Here is a 20,304-nt window from a genome sequence, read left to right as displayed (position 1 = left end):
GAAAAAATTCAAAATCAAAAACAAAAAAAGAAAAAACTTTTTCAGAAGAACATTGTTCTTCTTCTTCCCCAGGACATGAACTTCGTGCTTCATGTTCTTCCCCAAATCAAACCCAATAAATCCAAGAAATCAAACCCATAAACATCCAGTAAATCAAACTCATGGCTTATAATTTCTCTTCTCCACACATAACCTCTCTTCTCTTCGACCCTCACACTCTCTCTCTAGCTCTCATGCACTCCGACTCTTCTTTCTCTCTCTACCCTTCTATTTCACTTCTCTCACTCCCGTGACTTGCAATTGTTCTTGGTGGTTTCATGGTTGTGCTCCGGCGATTCGTGGGTCTGATTTTGTGGTTGTGCTCCGGTGGGTCATGGATCTAATTTCGTGGGTTTTTGTTGGCTATGATATGGGTTTGAACTTTGTGGTGGTCAGATTCGTGGGTGAGGACATGCTCGATGGTGTCACTGTCGGTTTGGCTGTGGGCCGTGGGTGACTATGCTTCGATGGTTCTGATCGGTTCGTGGGTCCGATTGGTTTATGGTTCGTGGGTTTTTTTTTTTTGCCATGGATCATGGTTGATTTGGCCGTGGGTCGTGGTTAATTTGGTTCATGGGTTTTTTTTGGCTGTGGGTTGTGGTTTGTGGGTTTTTTTTGTTTGGCTATGGTTGGTGATTGCAGATTGAGAACTGGTGGAAGAGGAAGGTTGTTGGGTTGTGGCTGCTGTGGTTTGTGGTTGTGGCTGGTGGGGCAATGATGGAGGTGATTCCGTTGAAGCAAGATGACCCATAACACACCTAATCAACAACCCGCAACCCATATGCCACCAAGACCCATGGCCATGCCACCACCGCAACCCAATCGATTGATGATTCCGTTGAAGCAAGATGACCCAAACAAAACGCCAACACCGATGAAGCTTCGGTCAATCACAGATCCAAACGAAACCCAGATTTAAACTAAAAACGCTATGGAGATTCGGGCATGGGTCTTTGTTGAATTTTTTGGGTTTTTTTTTGTGTTTGTTTCCCAAGAAAATTTCTAGGTTTGGGTTTGTTGGAGATTTGGTTTTTTTTTTTTTTTTTTGAGTTTATGTGTTTGATTTGCTGTAGAATTCGGTGTTAATTGTGTTAGAATTTGTTGAGTTTGATTGTGTTAGTTCTATTAGGGAAGAACATGTTCTTATGTTCTTCCAAAAAAAACAATGAAAAGCAATTAAAAAAATACAAATTTAATTATTTAATTTAATGAGATTTAAGGTTTTGTTTTTTTATTTTATTTTTAAATTTCCTGACATGGATTTTTTATTATTAAAATGCTCATGTGTTATTTTTTAAAAGCCAAATAATTTTTTTTATTATTATTTTATTAGTCAGATCTAACATGCCACTTGGCACTTCCGTTTTCCACCTCAGTATCTTCCATTAGTGGGTTGATAGTAGGGAACAAAATAGAAACGATTTTCTAATTTCAGGGACTGACCTAAGAGCAAAATTAGTTTAGGGACCAAATCGAGAAATGACCCAAAATGTAGGGACTAAAAGTGCATTTATGCCTTTCTTTTATATATGTTTCATTAATGTCAAAAATAATGCATTAGGAATGGAATCCAACTAGTCTCAGCCCTAATTAGTCTCATTTCCCAAATAGCTATATGCTATTAAGATATCCTATTTTCAAACATTATTAATACCTCGATTCTTAGGACTATTTGTTTTTAAAAAGTAGTGTATCCACTTTTCATTTTCTTTATTTTATATTCAAATCCTAAATTTGAATATAGAAAAATGTTACCTTTGGTGGTGTTTGGTAAGTTGTTTCAAATACATAATTTGGGTATAGAATACATCATACCCAGATTTAGTCATTTTTTTTTTAAAGTAACTTTTCTCACTTACACACACTCATATCACTAAAAGAAAATAACACATTATGTTTTCACAATATTTACAAATATGCCACTGTATTCATATTCATAGAAAACAAAAATGCTGAAAAGTTGTTTTCAATTTTGTATTCAAATCCAGCTTTTAGAATACTGAAAATGAAAACTAAGTACAAATGCTAAAACCAAATCAGTTTTTTAGTGGTAGATCTCACAAAAAAATGAAAGTGAATACAAAATATTGCACTTTTTTTAGCTAACCAAATAGACCCTTAATGTCTATAGAATTTTCTTCATCAGTATATACAAACTAGTTTTGTTATAATAACATTGTTACTGATAAGGGCATTTTTTTCTATACCTAAGGAACCTGCAACCCTTCAGGATGTATGAACTCCCCCAGTGGGTCCCATAAGGTCATGGACTCATTGGTCTACATGGGATTTATCCTATAAGGTCGTAGACCTATCAGACTACATAGGATGATTCAGGACGAGTTGGTCTTTCTTTAGAAACCCTACTAGACGACTACTTATGTAATCGACGAACCGTAAGGCCTTGACTCATATCGATGGATAGAAGTAGGACCACATTGACGAACAGTAAGAAGCTCTATGACAAGGGGTAGGAGGTCTCAAACAGGGAAAACTTCTTAAATAGTATAGAAGTAGGACCACATTGACGAACAGTAAGAAGCTCTATGACAAGGGGTAGGAGGTCTCAAACATGGAAAACTCCTTAAATAGTAGTGTGTGTCTATATATATAAAACTCTACTCCTATTGAATTCTATCCATTGATTTAATGTTGTAGGCATATAAATTTATAATTTTATATTGGTTATACCATATCGTATTTGTACTATATTTAGCAACTTGCTGGGATCCTAAACCACCTTTTTTTTTCCTCCAGAGTTAATGCTATAATACTCTTAATATCTACAATTTGTTGTTTCGAAATGCACAATGTTCTAACTTCACAAAAATTATCATGCCCAAAACAGAATGATAGAAGTTCAAAATGAATTCTCCAGCTAGAAGTCACAATGTCATTTGCACATTCAACATTTGCTGGGAAGTCATCCCACTTTTCCATATTTTCATTGCCAAAGGAAATTGGAATTCGATTTTCTTAATTACTGGATAGACATCTTCTCATAAACTTAGATAAGTAGGTAACACCTTCAAAATCCTCCACTCAAAAAATTAAAATTAAGATATACTAATGATTTTTTATGATATATAAAAATCATAATTTAAAAAAAAAAAAAAAGCATCTGAACACTCGCATGGCACATGTAAAGAGGCTAGTTTTACATGGAAAATTTAACATAGCCTCACAAACATTAATTTTTGGTGAAATTTTCTATGCATTTAGACTTCCCATTTTATTCTTTATTGTGGATACATACAAAAGCCTGCATTCACAACTTTGGCGCCTCCATCAACAAAAAGATTATGTCCACTCACATATTTTGAGTCATCACTTGCAAGAAAGAGAGCAGCCTTCGCAATATCCTCTGCCTCAAGACTCTCACCCTTGAGGTTGGAATAAAATTTAGAACCTGCATCACCCTCAACATTAAATGCATTCGTTACCAAAGGTGTAACAACCATATAGGGTGACACACAATTAACACGAATTCCAAAATGTCCAAGCTCTACTGCTGCATTTTTCGTTAATCCATCCACAGCATGTTTTGAGCTTGTGTAGGCATGCGGTGCAGCACCTGCCAAGGCTGAGCTATCACTAGCAGTATTGATTATACTGCCTTTGCGATTCGGGATCATCACACGGGCTGCATGTTTGGTGCCAAGGAAAGCACCTACTAGGTTTACTCTAAGTACTTGCTCAAAATCAGCCTGGGTGTTCTCAAGGATGTTGAATTTGGGTACCCCAAATATACCAGCATTGTTGTACATAATGTCTAACTTATTGTACGTGGAAACAGCATGGTTAACAGCATTTTCCATATCAGTTTCCTTGGTGACATCACAATGGATGAAGGTTGTCGATTGAGGATTTAGTTCTTTGCATACAGAGTGACCCAATTCATCTTGCATGTCTGCGATTACTACTTTAGCTCCATGTTTTGAGAATAGTCTTGCAGCAGACGCACCAATCCCGCTAGCCCCACCAGTAATTAGTGTCACTTTTCCTTCTAGCCTGTCACATTTTTACATGATATTATCTCTTACTTTTATTAGTTAGCAATTTGGATACAACACTTCAATTTGTAAAGGTTATGTAGTAAAAATTGTATTATTTCCTAACATTGCTAATACAAAAGTTATTTACGCAAAGAGAAAGGATATTTTTATAGAATATTACTCTTTAACAAATTAAACATATGGAGGCAAGATAGATAAAAAATTTTCATACCTTCTTGCTACTTGTGGGAGTACTGAGAAACTTCCCATGGTCGATGGAGTGAGAATATGTATTGGAAAAATGAAAATGAACCCCAAAGACTATTACTAGATTGCTTTGCGATTTCTCCTCTAAGTTCTAACGTAGCTAACTTATATCGAGGCAATGTCACACTCACTGCATTCCCAAGTGTGACATAATAGCACTGTTTGTTTACTAAAAATAACATTGCTTCCCACAAGAATCGGTACACATCAAGTTAGACTAACTAAGGCCATTTATTTTATCGAAAAAAAAAAAATTGGGCCTTCTATTTGACTAATTCTATCAAGGTTTGCATCATGAGCTCAATCGAGGAATTCTAGGGACAACTTTTTTATCACAATTTTGATACAGAATTAAGAGTGGTGGAGAAGAAGTAGTTGCGCTGACCCTAGATTAGATTAGGAGGACTAATTTTAGTTCAGTTTTCACAAAACTAGTCACATACCCATGCAATGCGTGGGAATATGTAATTATTTTGTAATGTATTATAATAGAATTTCTTTACTTAAATTTTTTGAAGATAATTTATCTCTAAAACTCTCTCTCTCTCTCCATTTATCATTCTATTATTTTGGGTGTGTTTGATTGATATTATTTTTCAACCACAGCACAATAATTGCTTTTATTCAGTATGCTATTGCTTCATATTAGCATCAATGTTAAAAAGTTTTAAAAAGTCAACCCACTGGGTAAGCAAACCCACTAGCCAAAAAAAAAAAAAAAAAATTACAGTAATTAGTTTAAGAATTGTACCTTTGAGTTTGACAAATCAAATTCAATTTATTCAAAATAGAGACAAGAAGATAGATGTAAGAGGATATCATATTTCAAATTTTTCTGGTGAGAAGAGAGCTATTTACCAAGTGAGGGTGGGGGGATTTGGGTTTCCGATGAGAGGAGAGGAAAACAGAGATGAATTTCATTACAACAATGAATAGAGTGAGAGAGATCAGCGAGGGACAGGAGCAAAGGAGAAGGAGAATTAGTGAATAAGAGAGATATTCATAAAACGTGAAAATAGATTTTTTTCTGGATTTAAGTTACAATGGAAGTATGGAACTCGATGTTAATAATATTGAGTTACAATTTATTTTTCTTTTAAATTTGCAAAGAACTCAAGTTTATTTATATTGAGCTCTATTTATTTTTTTATTTTTAAAAAAAATTGAAAGGAACTTGATGTTCAGGAAATTGAGTTTTACATTACACAAAACTTGATTTTAGAAAACTCGAGTTCTACTCTTTTTTTATTTTTTATTTTATAGAAAAGCCACATCACTGGGTGCCATTGTGGCAAAATACTCATGGAACTCGATTTTCTAAAAATCGATTTCCAAAATGGTGGTATTCAGCGAATACAAATCCGATGTACCAATTTTTGTGTTCCACTTTATATTCCACTAATCGCAACTTGTCATGCATTTGTTTAACTTTTTTTATAAAATAGCCAAAGTATAAAAAAAAAAAAAAAAAAAAAAAAAAAAAAAAAAATGACAAGTTGTAATTTTTTTTTTTCTTGAGAAAACATAAAGTGGAACAAAAAATGTGGTATAGAAGATTTGTATTCATATTCTACCTCATATTTCACAAACAGTGCTATTTTGCTGAATATTTTGGAAATTAGTGTTATTTACCAATTTTGCCCCTATTATCTATACTACCATTTAAGGACTCCTACTTTTGTATACCGAAAGTATCCTCAAATTCACAACTTTATATAAGGGCAAAGTTTAGCTACAAAATTGGTACCTTACTTAATAAAATAAACATTATTACATATTTGGAAAATCTAATCATTGAAGTGCATGTTCTCTACGCTCTTAATACACATGTCAAATTTTGTGTCAATCAGATATTATTTACTTTATAATCTATAAACTTGTATTTTATGCATAATTTTAAATTACAAAAATTTGCAATTTAAAAAATTTATTGATGATATAACTATTCATCTTTAATTTTTTAGAAATTTTGTAAGCATGGAAGATATAAGAAGAAGATATAATTCAATGGTGAATTTGTCAAAATTCACTTCCAATAAAAAAGATATTGAGTATGGTTGTAGCATAAGACTATAATCAATTTTGTAACTAAACTTTGTCATCTATATATATATATATATAAAACCGAAACCTTTGCTGGCACCACAATTTTCCACGTCAGCACAATATTTAAAAAATAAAAATAAAAACATTATAACACCTCAAAACCCTAGCAACCTTACTCTCAAAACCCTAGCAACCTTACCCCTCTCTAAAGTTAAGAAATATAAAACCACAGTTTCTGCAAACTCTCTCTCTCCAAACGTAAATATCAAATTCAACCCCTTTAATTTCTCTTTATATTTTTGAGGCTTCTATAGAGTTATAGGGAGTTATGCTGATTTTGTTTTTTTTTTTTTGTGTATAGATGGTCATAATACTCCGGTATTCCAAGAAAAGTTTGTGTTTTCATTAATTGAAGGCCTTAGAGAGATAAGTGTTGCAATTTGGAACAGCAATACAAAAGACGATTTCATTGGCAGCGGAAAGTAATTACTTTGTCTCATATTTTTTTTTTTTTTTTGAATTGATTTTGTGTGCTTTTTAGACCCTTTTGGATCAATTTTGTTAATTGGGTGTTTTTTTTTTTTTTTTTTTTTTTTTAGGGTCCAATTGGGGAAGGTTCTTTCAAAGGGTTACGACGACCGCACTTGGTATCTGTATACTAATAGTGTGGGGTAAGTGCTATAAATTACTAACTCTTTTAAGTGTATAATCTGTTTCTAAAATTATCTATAATATTTTGTCCTCTGAAAATTTTATCACTTTAATTTTATTATATTGTGTTTCTTAAGTTATAGACAGATTTTCTTTGTTTCTTATTTTCAATAATAAATCATTTTATTGCAATACCGGTAATTGTTTGAGAAATCCAATATGTTCATATCTCTATAGAATAGAGAATAGTAGAAGCCAATTTTATTACAACTACTTAAATTGAGTTGACTTAATTCCGTACAATTACAAAGTATAGCATGAAAGATAATGGAATTAATTGTTGTAATTTTTACTTTCTTTCCATGTTTTTATTGTTGATGAGAAATTAAGGTTCATTTGCACAATATGTGTAAATTCTTCAGAAGGCTACTTTAAATAGTAAGTCAATGTGCCTCTTACATTTGTGTATTAGTTAGAATTATTTTCAAATGATTGTACCAATAAAAGTGAATGTGTATAAATTTTGTTTAATTATCCCGTGCATCGCACGGGTTAGCGACTAGTTTAAATAATATGGTTAGACATGTAAAATTGCTAAATTTTAGCTGAATTTAAAAAAAGTATTTTTTTCTAACCACATTTCCCCCCGGCCCCCCTCTCTCTCTCTCTCTCTCTCTCTCTCTCTCTCATCTTTTTTTTTTTTTTTTTTTACTACCTCTTTTTCTCTTATTAAGGGATAAAACAACTTTTCTTTTTTTAAATTGTTTCAAATAGCTTTTTTTCCCCCTCTCTATCTCAAGTTAGTCATCATCTCTCTCTCTCTCTCTCTCTCTCTCTCTCTTTTCCTACTAACTCTTTTTCTCACATTATGGGATAATTACCAAGCAATTATCCAAATTTCCATAATTAAAAAAAAAATTATCCAAATTCAAAATTCCACCCAAACCCATTATGAAGCAGTTATCTAAACTCAAAACTCCACCTCCAACCCCACTACTACAGTTATCCAAATAGCTTTTTTTAATTGTTTCAAATAAGTTTTTTTTTTTCCTCTCTATCCCTCATGTTTCATCTTCATCTTTTTCTTTTTTCCACTCTGTTTTGAGTAGTGAAGAGAATTTTTTTAAGAGATAATTACAACATACTGCTAATCTTACAACTCAAATCTTTTCCCCTCTAGACCTCTATGCACAGTGCCAATTCAACTACAAGGCTCTTGGCTAGTAGAGAGATGAAAAAGTAAAAGGGAGTGAGAAAAGTTGGAGAGAGTATAACAATAAGTAAGAAAATTAATAATAAAAAGAAGAGTTACAAATAAGAGAGAGATGATATTTTGATTGTTAAATAATATAGTTTTAATTCATCTAAAATGAGTAAATGTTAAAAAATATAAGAAAAATGGGAAAGAAAAAGAATAATGACATGTCCACAATTTATTGAAGCAAAACCTGATAACCTAAGGGCAAAAATGTTTCAAAACAAAAATCATATATGTATGACAAATTAACAGTAAATATAGATAATAGCATCTTATTTATGCCAAAAGAAATACACAGTTAGAAATTTAAGATAATCCTTATTACAAACCAAAACCTAAAATTTAGAGCTTTCCTACTAGATACGAAGCAAATAAAAATAAGAAAATTGATAATAAAACGATGGTAAAATAAAGCTAATGTTACTCACTAATTGATTGGACACGTTTATATGACATCTCATCCTTTGCAAGATGACCACATGCTTGCTCAAATAGACTACAAAAATAAGGCAAAATAAGAATTCATCAAGAGTTAAATATGTTGAGTAATAGACAAATAGTAAAAATAGTAGCAATGATTTGAATTAATTAATTAAAAATAAAAATAATATGAAGAATAGAGATTTTACTTATGATATGAAAATAAGTACCCAAAAACTTATTGTGTAGTATAGATTTTTATTTCCTCAAAATTCTCCAAACTTTAGATTCTTTGAATCTAAAGTTTGGATTAGAAACAAAGAATTTATGAATTCGTGTAAAGACAGTTATTCCTGAACCTTTTATTTTTTGTTTTCTTTTTATTTATTTATTTATTTCATTTTTGAGGAACTAAAAAAAAAAGTATATTTTTTGTTTTCCCATTCCACTAAAACACTGTATATCACATGCCAACAATTTCACAGAAAAGTTTCCCGCCATGGCGCCATGGGGTTTTGGGGGCATAATCATTAATCATTAATCATTAATCACAATCACATTGTTTTGCTTTGTAACTCACTCTTTTCTTCTCTTTCTCTTCTCTCTATAAAAATGTCTCTGATCCAAGATTAGCAGCCAGGTAAAGGACTCGGGTCCTCCTAGCTCAATAGCTGGTATAGAAAGATTTAGAAAACAAACATGGGGATTCAGGGGCTTTTACCACTGTTGAAATCGATAATGGTACCAACCCACATCAAGGAATTGCAAGGTTGTTCTGTTGCGGTCGATACCTATTCTTGGCTCCACAAGGGTGCCTTGTCTTGCAGCAGAGACCTCTGCAAGGGCCTACCCACCACCAGGTTTATATATATATATATTTCTCTCTGAGCTATCAATTTTGGGTAATGGGTTTTGTTGTGTTGGTCATTTGGATTAATGGGTATGTGGGTTTCTCTTGGTATGTGCCCCTAGTCTTGAAATGAAACTCTTTTTTTTTTTTTTTTAAGAGATTTGTGTAATGTAGTTGAAAAGTTCATTGCTTTCGTTGAATTGGGAAAATGGGTCTTCTTTGTCTTGGCCATTTGATGCTTTTGAGAAAACCAAAAATGCCCAAAACATGGAAATAACCTCTTGCACAATCTTTTTGCTCTATGTGGGTTTGGATTGTGTGGCAAGGGAGTTCATGGAGAAATGAAAAAAAAAAAAAAAAAAGCTTTTGTTAAATATGATAATTTGGTTCATTTGTCAATGTGTTTATTTGGTTGAGTTATAGAGAGGGTTCATCATTTATTGCCCTGAAACACACTCTCTCTGGTCATTTCCACTAACCTTTCAACATTTTTCCACTTTTGGGAGTATGGGGAAGGTTTATCTTAATCAGTTTTGCTGGAAATTATGAGGAACTTAACTCAGTTAAGCCCACTAGTTGCAAAGTTATGTTAGGTGGAGTTAATTTTTGTTTATCGAATCCTGAAGAAAGGAAAAAAGATATTAAACTTACAAAGTTGGTATATTTTTTTGAAAGTTTATTGACATTCGTATAAAGGGGTTGCAAATATCTGTGTTCCAATTATATCTACAAAGTATCTGACATTATCTAGTGGTTGAAAAATGGGAAAGAATGTTGTCATCAACCAAGAGAAATTATCAATTAACAAATGATGGAAGTCAATTTGTCACTTCTATTTTGCAGATCTATTGTCTTTAATACTGTGCATTGTGTTTCATCTTTTAGGCACATTGAATATTGCATGCATAGAGTGAATCTGCTCCGGCATAATGGTGTTAAACCTATTCTGGTATTCGATGGGGGTCTTTTGCCAATGAAGGGTGAACAAGAGAACAAGCGTGGCAGGTATGCTAGAAATCCTTTGAAGTCTCAGTTCCACTTGCCTTGGTAATGCATATCTGGTAGGTTTTTGCTTAAGTATTCGCTACGTGGTTGACTTTACCGGATAAAAACCAAAGCCTTGTCCTAACTAGTTGGAACTGGCTACATTAGCTTTGCAGCTCTTTTTGGAGTGCTAAGAATCTATTTTTTTTTGTATATTATTTGGATTTCTGATCCAATTCTCCACTTAAATTACAAATGTTCAATGGAACACATTTCACTTTTGTGGATTTTCTTCTGGCTATAGAATGAGTCTGCATGATGGCATTTTTCCAAAACGGAAAAAAAAAATACAAAGTTCCAGTTTGGACAGTTATTAGCTTTTTTACCCTTGGGTGTGTAAAATTTAAGAAACGGTGGACAAGTTGGTCAATATATTGCCTCCATCTTGACCTCTAGCTATTTTGCTCTCATTCACTTTGTACCATGGAGTTGAATCACTTAAATTAAGCCCTTCCATTACTTTCTTGCACCTATAATTCTATCCAGCTACTCCAATGAGAAGTTCCCTTCTATTAGATGTCTCTTTGATCTACCTCAGAAAGACAAAACATGGAAGTGCACGTTTGTTTGGCACTATTTTGTTAAACCTATTCACTACAAATTTTGTTTCTCTATTTTTCTCCATACTGAGATCCAATGGTTTGGATGTTTAGTCTTAAAAAAGACTATTTGATTGTGTAAAGGATTTTGCTTAACTTTTGATCATTGAACGTGAGTGCATGGTTAAAAGTTAAAACCTTTAACTAAAATAATGTTGTTTACCAGGGTGAGGAAGGAAAATCTTTCACGTGCTATTGAGCATGAGTCACAAGGAAATTCTGCTGCTGCTTACGAGTGCTACCAGAAAGCCGTTGACATCTCACCTTTGATTGCATGTGAACTAATCCAGGTAGGGAAAGGCTTTTAACACAAGTGTTGACTAACTTTCCAAAGGTATTTGAAATAAAAATTAATCTACTTGGTTATAATGTTATCTGCTCTTCCATCGACATGGTTTCATGTGGAAGGTGTTAAAGCAGGAGAACGTTTCTTACGTCGTGGCTCCTTATGAGGCAGATGCCCAAATGACCTTCTTGGCAGTCAGCAAGCAGGTTGAAGCCGTTATCACTGAAGACTCGGATCTTATACCATTCGGCTGTCCCAGAGTGAGTTAAACAAAATTGATATGTTTAACTTGTCTCATCACAAATTCTATTGTGATTCATAGGGAAAAAAAAAATCATTATTCTCTTCCTACTGTTGTGGGCCTATTCTTTATACTGTTTGGTTAAACTTCTTTCTTAAAACCAGATTATCTTCAAGATGGACAAGTTTGGTCAAGGTGTTGAGTTTCAACATTCCATGCTACAACAGAACAAGGAGATCAGTTTTGCAGGGTTCACAAAGCAAATGCTTCTTGAGATGTGTATTCTGAGTGGATGTGACTACTTGCAGTCATTGCCAGGAATGGGCCTGAAAAGGGCTTATGCATTAATTAAAAAGTTCAAAAGTTACGACAAAGTGAGTTTTATTGTCAATGCACTTGATAATTGCATGTGCTTAACTAGATAGACTGAGAGTTTTGCACTCATTCTACACATGAAAAAAAAATGAAGGTATAACCAAGAAAGTAAGAAAAATGAAGTTATAACCAGGAAATGCTTTTGATTGTGAGCATTTATGAAGTTTTTTTTTTTTAATCGGCTTGCAGATTCTTTTTTTCTTAGAGAAGTTTTTCAACCTCTTTGGTGAATTTTGTAGTTATTTTATTTTTCTAATATATTCCAAATGATGATTGGTTCAATACAGGTAATTAAGCACTTGAGGTACAGCACTGTTTCTATCCCTCCATCCTATGAAGAATCGTTCAGGAAAGCAATATTAACTTTCCAGCATCAACGGGTTTATGATCCTATCAATGAAGATATTGTACATTTATCTGACATATCTGATAATATTGGAGATGATTTGGACTTCCTTGGCCCATATCCTTTACTCACAACTCATCTTGTTAATTTAGTTCTCTGCATGCTTTTGCTCTATTAGTTTCAATTATTTTGATCATTCCTTGACATGGGATACATTGATATCACAACAGACAGCGAAAGGCATAGCAAAGGGTGATCTTGACCCATTTACAAAAATGCCATTTCAGGTAATTCCACTCTCTCTCTCTCTCTCTCTCTCGTGCAGTTGCTTTTGGATTTTTGTATGATGAATTAGGTAAATTGTTTTCACTTGTGTTAATTATGACAGTATTGTACTACAACTGTATTATACAATACGTTTTGGGGTCAAGCGGCCGTATTATTCTGCGTACAAAAATTAATAATCTGCGACCATATTGTATTTCAAAGTTTATGACCAGGCTTAGAGGTATATGCTGGTCTATATGTTCCAATACCAATTAAACAATTAAAACATGCAAGTCTTGTGTTTCTTGTGTATGATAGTTAAATCTCCTTTTCTTGCTAATAATATCTTTGTTTCGCTATACTCTGTTTTTCCCATCTACATGACATTTTCTATACTCAAATATCTTAAGTTGATATTTCTCAAGCACTTAGGTGTCACCAAACTCTTATTTATTTTCCATGACTATGAGAATTCTGATATATCTGAAAAGCTTCTGTCTCTCAGCATGGTAGTTTCCTTTTTTTTCTTTTTTAAAAATTCGATATTTGGGGAAGGGGTGAACGTCTCCATTGGAAACACAAGGACGTTCCAATTGAGCTACAAGGCTCTCGGCTATTCTGTTTTGTAGTAGACATGAATTATGTCACTTGACTTTGGGTAATTGAAGTAATTAATTTTGTCACACCTTGCTTAAATTTTATCCTCACTAATTGTCATTGTGCTCAACCTCTCCATCTTCTTTGGACTTACAGGTAGAGAATGTTAGTTCTGACCTGGTACTTGACAGAACTCCCCAACTCAAACAATTTAATCCAGATAGTTTAAGGAAGAAGATAGAATTGCCAGTTCAGAAGAATCTCTTGACTAAGTATTTCTGTATCCTTTGACGCTCTTTTTTATTGGCTTTGATTATATTTATATTATTTTTCTTGTGTAATATATACCATTCTAACAAGTTAATATTGGAGTTGCAATTTGCTTCCTGACAAATTTTCTATCTGATTTATACTTCAGAGCCAAAAATTGTTAGGAGCATCCCTTGCCCTGCAGGATCAATTCCTTAAGACATCTGGAATGTATCTGTTTCCTGGGCACCACATTACACAAATGTCCACTTTCCTTCACACACAAACTGCTGATGTGTCCTGCTGTCATATTTGGACAAATTATAAGTCATTTCTGTGGTCCTAACACATTTTATCAAAGTTCACTGCCTTTAAGGGCTAACAAGCTAACAGCATGCCTTTAATTTGTGGTAGAGGACACAATATTAGAGATGATAGAATCTATACAAGTCAAGATAATTGTCAATCAGTTTATGGCACTGTCTGGTATCAAATATTTCTAACATTTTGTCCTTCTAGTCGCATTGAGTACTTCGCGTAGTTCTAGGTGATTTTATGCACAAGTTGAGGAATTTTGTTTTCCTTAACACCTAAAGGCTTTGCATCCCTTGAAGCAAAGAGAAAATTCAGGGCCCCTCGGATGTCACCTAATCATCCAATTCCAGAGGATCACTCTTCTCTCAGTCCCAAGGAATACATCAATGTGGAGGCTGCTGAATGTAAAATGAACTGCTTGCCAGCATCCCTGCTTGAGTCCAAAAGCACTGGCACTGTCCCTCTTGCTAACAACCCTGTGAGTGATATAAATGGGAGTTGTGGCAAAGTTCCGTTAAACATCACTTGATAGTTAGCTGTTGAAATCTTCTGAGGCCTTACATTGATGTAATAAATTAATTTCCTTCTTTTCTTTAGGTGGAAGATGATTTGGCCTATGAAATTCCAGAGTTTCCTGGTAAGACCATAATTTCCATTAAGATTTACAAATTCAATGAGGAGTTCATACTTGGTACTAACTTCCTTGTATATTTTCGAACTTAAAATACATGGTAGCTGGGGAAAGAAGTCCAGAACATACTCTAGTGCAACAACCCCAGTATTCCATTCATAAACCTTGTACAGCAATGCATAAGGAGCGTGAATGTAAGACCATTCCACATCCGGCTGAGGGAACAGAGACAGGAAATGTTGTAGGAAGGAGTTCTTACTTTCTACTCAAGTCAGAAAACCAGAAGGACCTGACCAATAACCAAGAAAAGGTAAAGGCTAATGGCTTCAGTAATGAATATGAGAATACTGTACCACATCCAGCTGAGGGCAAAACAAGAACAGAAACTGGAAAGGTTGTAGTAAAGAGCTCTTACTTTCAACAAAAGTCAGAAAACCAGAAGGACCCAAACAATAACCAAGAAAAGGTTAAGGCTAATGGCATCAGTAATGTATATGAGAATACCATACCTGAGAATGATTCTTTTAGAGATAACCATCTTAAGGACAAAGTCCTGAAAAGGAAGATCTCCCCAAATGACTGCGTTGAAAAAGTAGGTATTATGACTTTTTGATTTAGTTATGTTTTGATAGTACATTGAATAATCTTCATACTTTTTTCATTCTTTTAACTTCGCTGTTTTAACTGTTTTTAGGAAAATGTGCAATCCAAGCTTAAGCATGTAGATTCAGCTCTTCCTGATACTGGTATGTACCAATGAAAAGAGCTTTTTGTAAAAATTTTCTTCAGAAGAAAAAACTTATTAATAGCTTGTACATATACTTTTAGTCAAGCTGAAACTACATGAATTCTTGTTGATGAGTGTATGCTTCACTAAATTAGACTTATATGATGCATTCATTTGAGCTTATGCTTGTTGTCTTGCCAAATAAAAATTTATTTATCAATTAATAACTTCTGTGATTTGCTTCAGTTGACATTTATCTTTGCAGTGGTGAATTTGGAACTTTGGTATGGTCCCATATTTACATTTATAAATGCTGAAATCCACAACTATCTAGTTTAAGTAAAAGTTATTTGGTTTATTGAATTCCTGCTTTATCTTAATAGAATGTCAGTTGTATGTTGTAATCCTTAGAACCCTTGGTTCTAGAGAATAGGTGAGAACTTGCAAAGTTCTGTAAAAAGGAATCTTTATATAGCATAATAGTTGCTATGGTAGAAGACTGTATTAACCTCTAGAATAATTACTTGTGTATAATGGCATAATAGTAGAGGAATGCTTGGATTTTTTTTTTTAATAATAATGTCATTGGTGTTGAAGAAAAGAAGCTCCCTTCTGTTGACTAATCAAGAAATTCAAGGGTAGCCCAGACATCATAAATGTGGAGCTTCATGAATTTGTTAAAAGAAGTCTCGAGTCAGGGTGGTAGTGATCTATCATAGAAGTCTTTGATTAGGATAACCAAATCAGAGTGGCTAGATTGATGATGGTCCATGCTGTCACTGACCAATTGAAGCAGGCCAGGTAAAGAACCGTCTACTAGGTAGTTGGTTGTGTTTGAGTTTGGACAAAAACCAAATGAGTCAATACTATGATCAACTAGTATGCCATGATGAAGATAGAAGTGATATAGAGTAATAAAGACATACGGAAAGGACATCCTGTGGAGGAATGTAAAAGAGATGAAGCGGATGTGATATATTGCATGAGAGGATAAACCACTGGGATGAATAGTGAAATAAGGTGAAATAAAGAGAGGATGAGAAACACATGGCTTTACAGAAACAGAAAGGAGACAGAGAAGGCCCCGAAGGCATATGACAGAGGCCATTGATAAAGATCAGAAGCTTCAGCCATCAGATAAGGAGAAAATATAGCAGAGCAAACCATACAGAGATTAAGACATTGTTTGCCTTAAGAAAAACTAAAGTAAAAAACCTAGCAGATGGGCATGAGGTGTCACAGAATAGTTGTCCATATAAATGGCAGTGGACAAATATAAATATGTTGGTTTAGAAGTGGGTGTTAGATTTGGGGTTCCTGAAACAACTAGATTTACTTATGTTGAATATTGACTCAAATTCCTATTTTGAGTTCGTTACCTATTTGAGTATTCATGATGTAAAAGTATGTCTAATCCTTGTCAAAGAAGTAAATTGGGATTTTGTATCCATCCAATAATGAGAGCTAAAGCCGTATATATAGAGAGCACTATAAAAAATTTGGTGACTTTAGCCCAAAAGGTCCTTTCATTGGGAAGAGGTGAGGATTCAAGACTCTTAGAAGAACATAAGTGGGTTTCTTTGAACAGTAGTTTGGTAGTTATTTTGGATTGAAAGATACTGGTGTGTGGAGATTGATAGTTTTTCTGTTGTTTGAATGAGAAATCACTATTTGATATAGTATTTGACTTTGTGAGGGTCAAGTTTGTGAATTTGTAAAGATTTTATTGGGATTTGGGTTAGTTTGTGAGGTTTGGTTGAGAGTTGTGGTAATCCATATCACTATAGTGGAAATTGGTTGCCGTTGCTTCTGGATGTCAGCATGGAGTTGACCAAACAAAGTTCAATTTTGTTGTCTTGTGCGTATGTTTCGATTTATTTTTGGTGCCTCAAATTCTTAAAAGCTTAGGTTCTCTCTTTTGGCCTTGTAGGCAAGCTACTGGGCCCTGGGGGAGGGATTTGAGGGAATACTATTCCACATCATTTTTGGGGGAATTCTGATACATTTGTTAATTTTATTAGACTTTTGCAAACTCCCGATAGAGTAGTAAATTAGATTGATCTATATATACACACGTAAGTGAAGATTACCAGATAAGAAACTAATCACATTATGCATTCTTCTTTGTTTTTGTGGGATTGTCAAAAATACCTTCCAAAAAGGGGGGTGGGTGGGGGGGGGGGGGGGGGGGTGGGAAACCTCAGAGTTTTGCATTTCTTCATTGAAAGATGCCTTAAGGCTAAATTCTTTCTGAGATTTCCATGCAAAGTTTATTCATAATCTAATAATCATCAATCATATATCATAAATCATGCAGATTTTTTATTAAAATTTTTTCCCCATCTGTCTGTCTGTTAGAGAATTTAACAAATGTTGGTACATGTCATGAAGCCATGAACCTTTATTTAATTATATCAGGAATACTAAGATGCAGTCAGGAGTGGACTGTTATAAATCACTTGGGTATAAATGAAACTGGATATCCATTTACATTTTGCCATGATTCAATTCATTTATATGAGTTGTCCTTGTTTTATTAAAGTACCTTTTTAGTCCAGTGCCAGAATTTTAACACATTAGAAAGTTCATATTGTATGTTTCTTTACTTTAGGTAAACTATGCTCCTAACCTTGACAATTTGATGTGTTTCTTTACTTTAGGTTACTGTGCCTCTAATTTCGACAGAACATCTATAGAGACTGAAGCTACAGAAGAAAAATTTGGATCCAACATTTCCCATTTAAGCCATTATTCTGAAATATCAGAGAAATCAATGGAAAAATTTGTTTCAGTAATAACATCATTCAGATGCTCCTCATCTGGTTCTCGTGCCAGTGGTCTCCGTGCTCCTCTGAAAGATGTCCAGAATAGTTGTACAACTAGGTAATATACTATAACCCTGGTTCTTGTGCCAGTTTATTGCTATTTCGACTTTTACTACTAGCATCATGATCATTGACTTGGCGTATATATTCATTGAAGGCCGACCATTGCCGTGGACTTCAGCCAATTTGCATATGTACCAAATAAGCAGAGGAAGACTGCCTTAGCATCTCGCAGAGGCTGAATTTGTATTTAATCATAATTGTTTTTGGCTGATATCCAAATGATCCATCTCAGTTGCAACAGGTGATTTACAGAGACTTGTCACTTTATTTTTCCTTGTTTATCTACCATTGCAAGTTTTGTCTATTCTTCCCTGTTTTTCTATTGTAAGTGGGATTGTAGCTCAATTTTTCCCTGTGCTAGTTTTATTTATTACAGTTTCCTTTTGTTTAGGGCTCGCTTGCCTCAAGGACTTGTTTTTTGGTTACTGGAGGCCTTTGGTTAGACTGCCACCTGCCTTATTGATGTGTTTGCGTGGTTTTTAACAGATTTCTGAAAGTTTAGAAATCATTATTAGATGTTCTTGTGCTTTGATCTATGCAAAGCTCTTCCGCATTGAAGCAAATACTAGATGGGCAGTTTTCTTGCAGTTGTAATTGCTCACCTTTTGCTTTAATGTATTCATATGTAAAGGATTCAAATTTGTTCAATGTTGTGTTACATTCTATAGATCATATATTGTGTCACTATTGAAATCAAATCTGCATCACAACAAATTGATATCAAGGCTTAAACATTAATGTGATAAGGTTTTTCTCATTGGCAGTGGTAGAGCTAGAAAATTATCTTCTGGGAGTTATTGATATATAATATTATATATTTGTATTCATTATGAACACAAAATAAATATCGCCAAATTACAAGATAATTACTGTCAAAATGATGTTTATTTTGAATTTAACCAAATTGAGCTAAAATGCTTATAATATATGTATATATACGCACACACTCTACTCTACTCTTCCTCCCTCTCTCTCAATCTTAGTGTTCATTTGGCAAAGATTATTTTTGTCAACTTATTTTATTATTCAGCTTATTTTCGGTACAATTTATAGGTCTCACTACACTTTTTAGTACTATTTATAGGTTTTTCTGTACTATTTTAACTAACTTTTACTTTTATCTATAGTACTTTCAGTAAAATAAACGGATCCCAAACGGACCCTAGTGTAACTTGACTTTTAGGTTTTTCTTGCAAAATTTCGTGAATTTTCTTTTTTGACTAGAAAGGGTTGCATATGCAAGGCATGTGCTGCCCCTTGAGTGAGAAAATTTAATATAGATTTTTTTTTTAAAGTAACATCAAACTATGTATTTAAATTTAGAATAGTTATTTAATATATGACTAAGTATTTAGAATGTTAATTTCTTAGGAGAAGGTATCTGGTATCAAATGATACCATGTCAGCGGTATCAAATTCTAATAAGTGGGAGACATGTTAGTAAAAAGTAACTAATCTATTAACAATTGAAAGACATGTGTTAGCAGGTAATTATTTTTGCACACATGTCTTTTGTTTATTGGATTTTGATACAGATGATGTATCATTTGATACAAAATAATTTTTCATTTCTTAGAACCTATTTACTAAAGACAGTATCTACTCAAAAAAAAAAAAAAAAAAAAAAAAATACTAAGAATGATAACAAACGTTGTCATCTTCCAACAATTAACAACTAAGTTTTGATAAAAAATTTGTCACAATATTTAAATTTTCACAATAAATGATGACATATGCTATAATTGAAACTCTTCATCAAATTAAATACCTACAACTATTTGCAATTAATATTTTGTTATTCATACTTCGTTCTTTAACATTTTATTTTATGAGCCTAACTACGATGCATAGCTTACTTAATTTTTAATGAACACCTTTTTAAGAAAGAAAGAAAAAAAAGAACAAAATATTGTGAAATTTTTTGTATCAGTATAATATGCAAGCTCATATATATATATATATATATATATATTAAAAAAGAGCACAATAGGAAAAAAAAAAAAAAAAAAAAAATGAAGTGATGAACAATATTGTGGCTACCCAAACTATGGCCAATGGGCTGGACCTGTACTTAGGCTCATAATCTATTTGTATTTTGGGTTTTGGGTTTCCTACTATAGGTAGTCCTTTGCCCGGAGACTCAGTCACACTCACTCTTGTCTTTACGAATTCCTCTCTTCCCCTCACAATGTTGCTCCCTTCTCTCTTGATGT

At 33.5% G+C, this 20,304-nt stretch overlaps 2 protein-coding genes across 3 annotated transcripts; one reads left to right on the top strand and one right to left on the bottom strand.

Moving 5' to 3' along the window:
* Positions 1-3,278: 3,278 nt before the first annotated feature.
* On the bottom strand, positions 3,279-4,304 carry LOC126729119 (borneol dehydrogenase, mitochondrial-like). The gene is made up of 2 exons (XM_050434826.1): positions 4,267-4,304; positions 3,279-4,050 (listed from the first exon to the last, which is right to left on the bottom strand). Exons 1-2 carry the CDS (start codon positions 4,302-4,304, stop codon positions 3,279-3,281), a joined length of 810 nt encoding a protein of 269 aa, XP_050290783.1.
* A 4,921-nt stretch (positions 4,305-9,225) lies between these two features.
* Positions 9,226-18,763, top strand: LOC126726359 (exonuclease 1). Of its 2 annotated transcripts, none has more exons than XM_050431590.1 (15): positions 9,226-9,536; positions 10,412-10,531; positions 11,336-11,459; positions 11,590-11,715; positions 11,861-12,070; positions 12,359-12,536; positions 12,634-12,704; positions 13,438-13,561; positions 14,127-14,323; positions 14,443-14,482; positions 14,581-15,068; positions 15,171-15,222; positions 17,864-18,086; positions 18,186-18,332; positions 18,483-18,763. In XM_050431590.1, the coding sequence occupies exons 1-14, from the start codon at positions 9,376-9,378 to the stop codon at positions 18,268-18,270; spliced, it is 2,199 nt and encodes a 732-aa protein (XP_050287547.1). In that variant the 5' UTR covers positions 9,226-9,375; the 3' UTR covers positions 18,271-18,332; positions 18,483-18,763. The 2 variants fall into 2 exon arrangements, with proteins under 2 accessions (XP_050287547.1, XP_050287546.1); XM_050431589.1 differs by having other exon boundaries at positions 9,227-9,536; positions 11,578-11,715.
* The last annotated feature ends 1,541 nt before the right edge of the window (positions 18,764-20,304 follow it).

This window comes from Quercus robur, chromosome 5 (genome assembly GCF_932294415.1).
Source record: "Quercus robur chromosome 5, dhQueRobu3.1, whole genome shotgun sequence".
Classification (NCBI taxonomy): domain Eukaryota; kingdom Viridiplantae; phylum Streptophyta; class Magnoliopsida; order Fagales; family Fagaceae; genus Quercus; species Quercus robur.
This window is presented reverse-complemented; position numbering and strand designations above follow the sequence as displayed.

Bases quoted from the DNA above. Each gene is read 5' to 3' on its own strand.
- LOC126729119 (XM_050434826.1), bottom strand. From the start codon at position 4,304: ATGGGAAGTTTCTCAGTACTCCCACAAGTAGCAAGAAG. The intron at 4,051-4,266 runs GTATGAAAATTT...AAAATGTGACAG, and splicing joins CTCCCACAAGTAGCAAGAAG to GCTAGAAGGAAAAGTGACAC.
- LOC126726359 (XM_050431589.1), top strand. From the start codon at position 9,376: ATGGGGATTCAGGGGCTTTTACCACTGTTGAAATCGATAATGGTACCA. The intron at 12,071-12,358 runs GTGAGTTTTATT...GGTTCAATACAG, and splicing joins AGTTCAAAAGTTACGACAAA to GTAATTAAGCACTTGAGGTA. The intron at 12,537-12,633 runs ATCCTTTACTCA...CATGGGATACAT, and splicing joins TTTGGACTTCCTTGGCCCAT to TGATATCACAACAGACAGCG.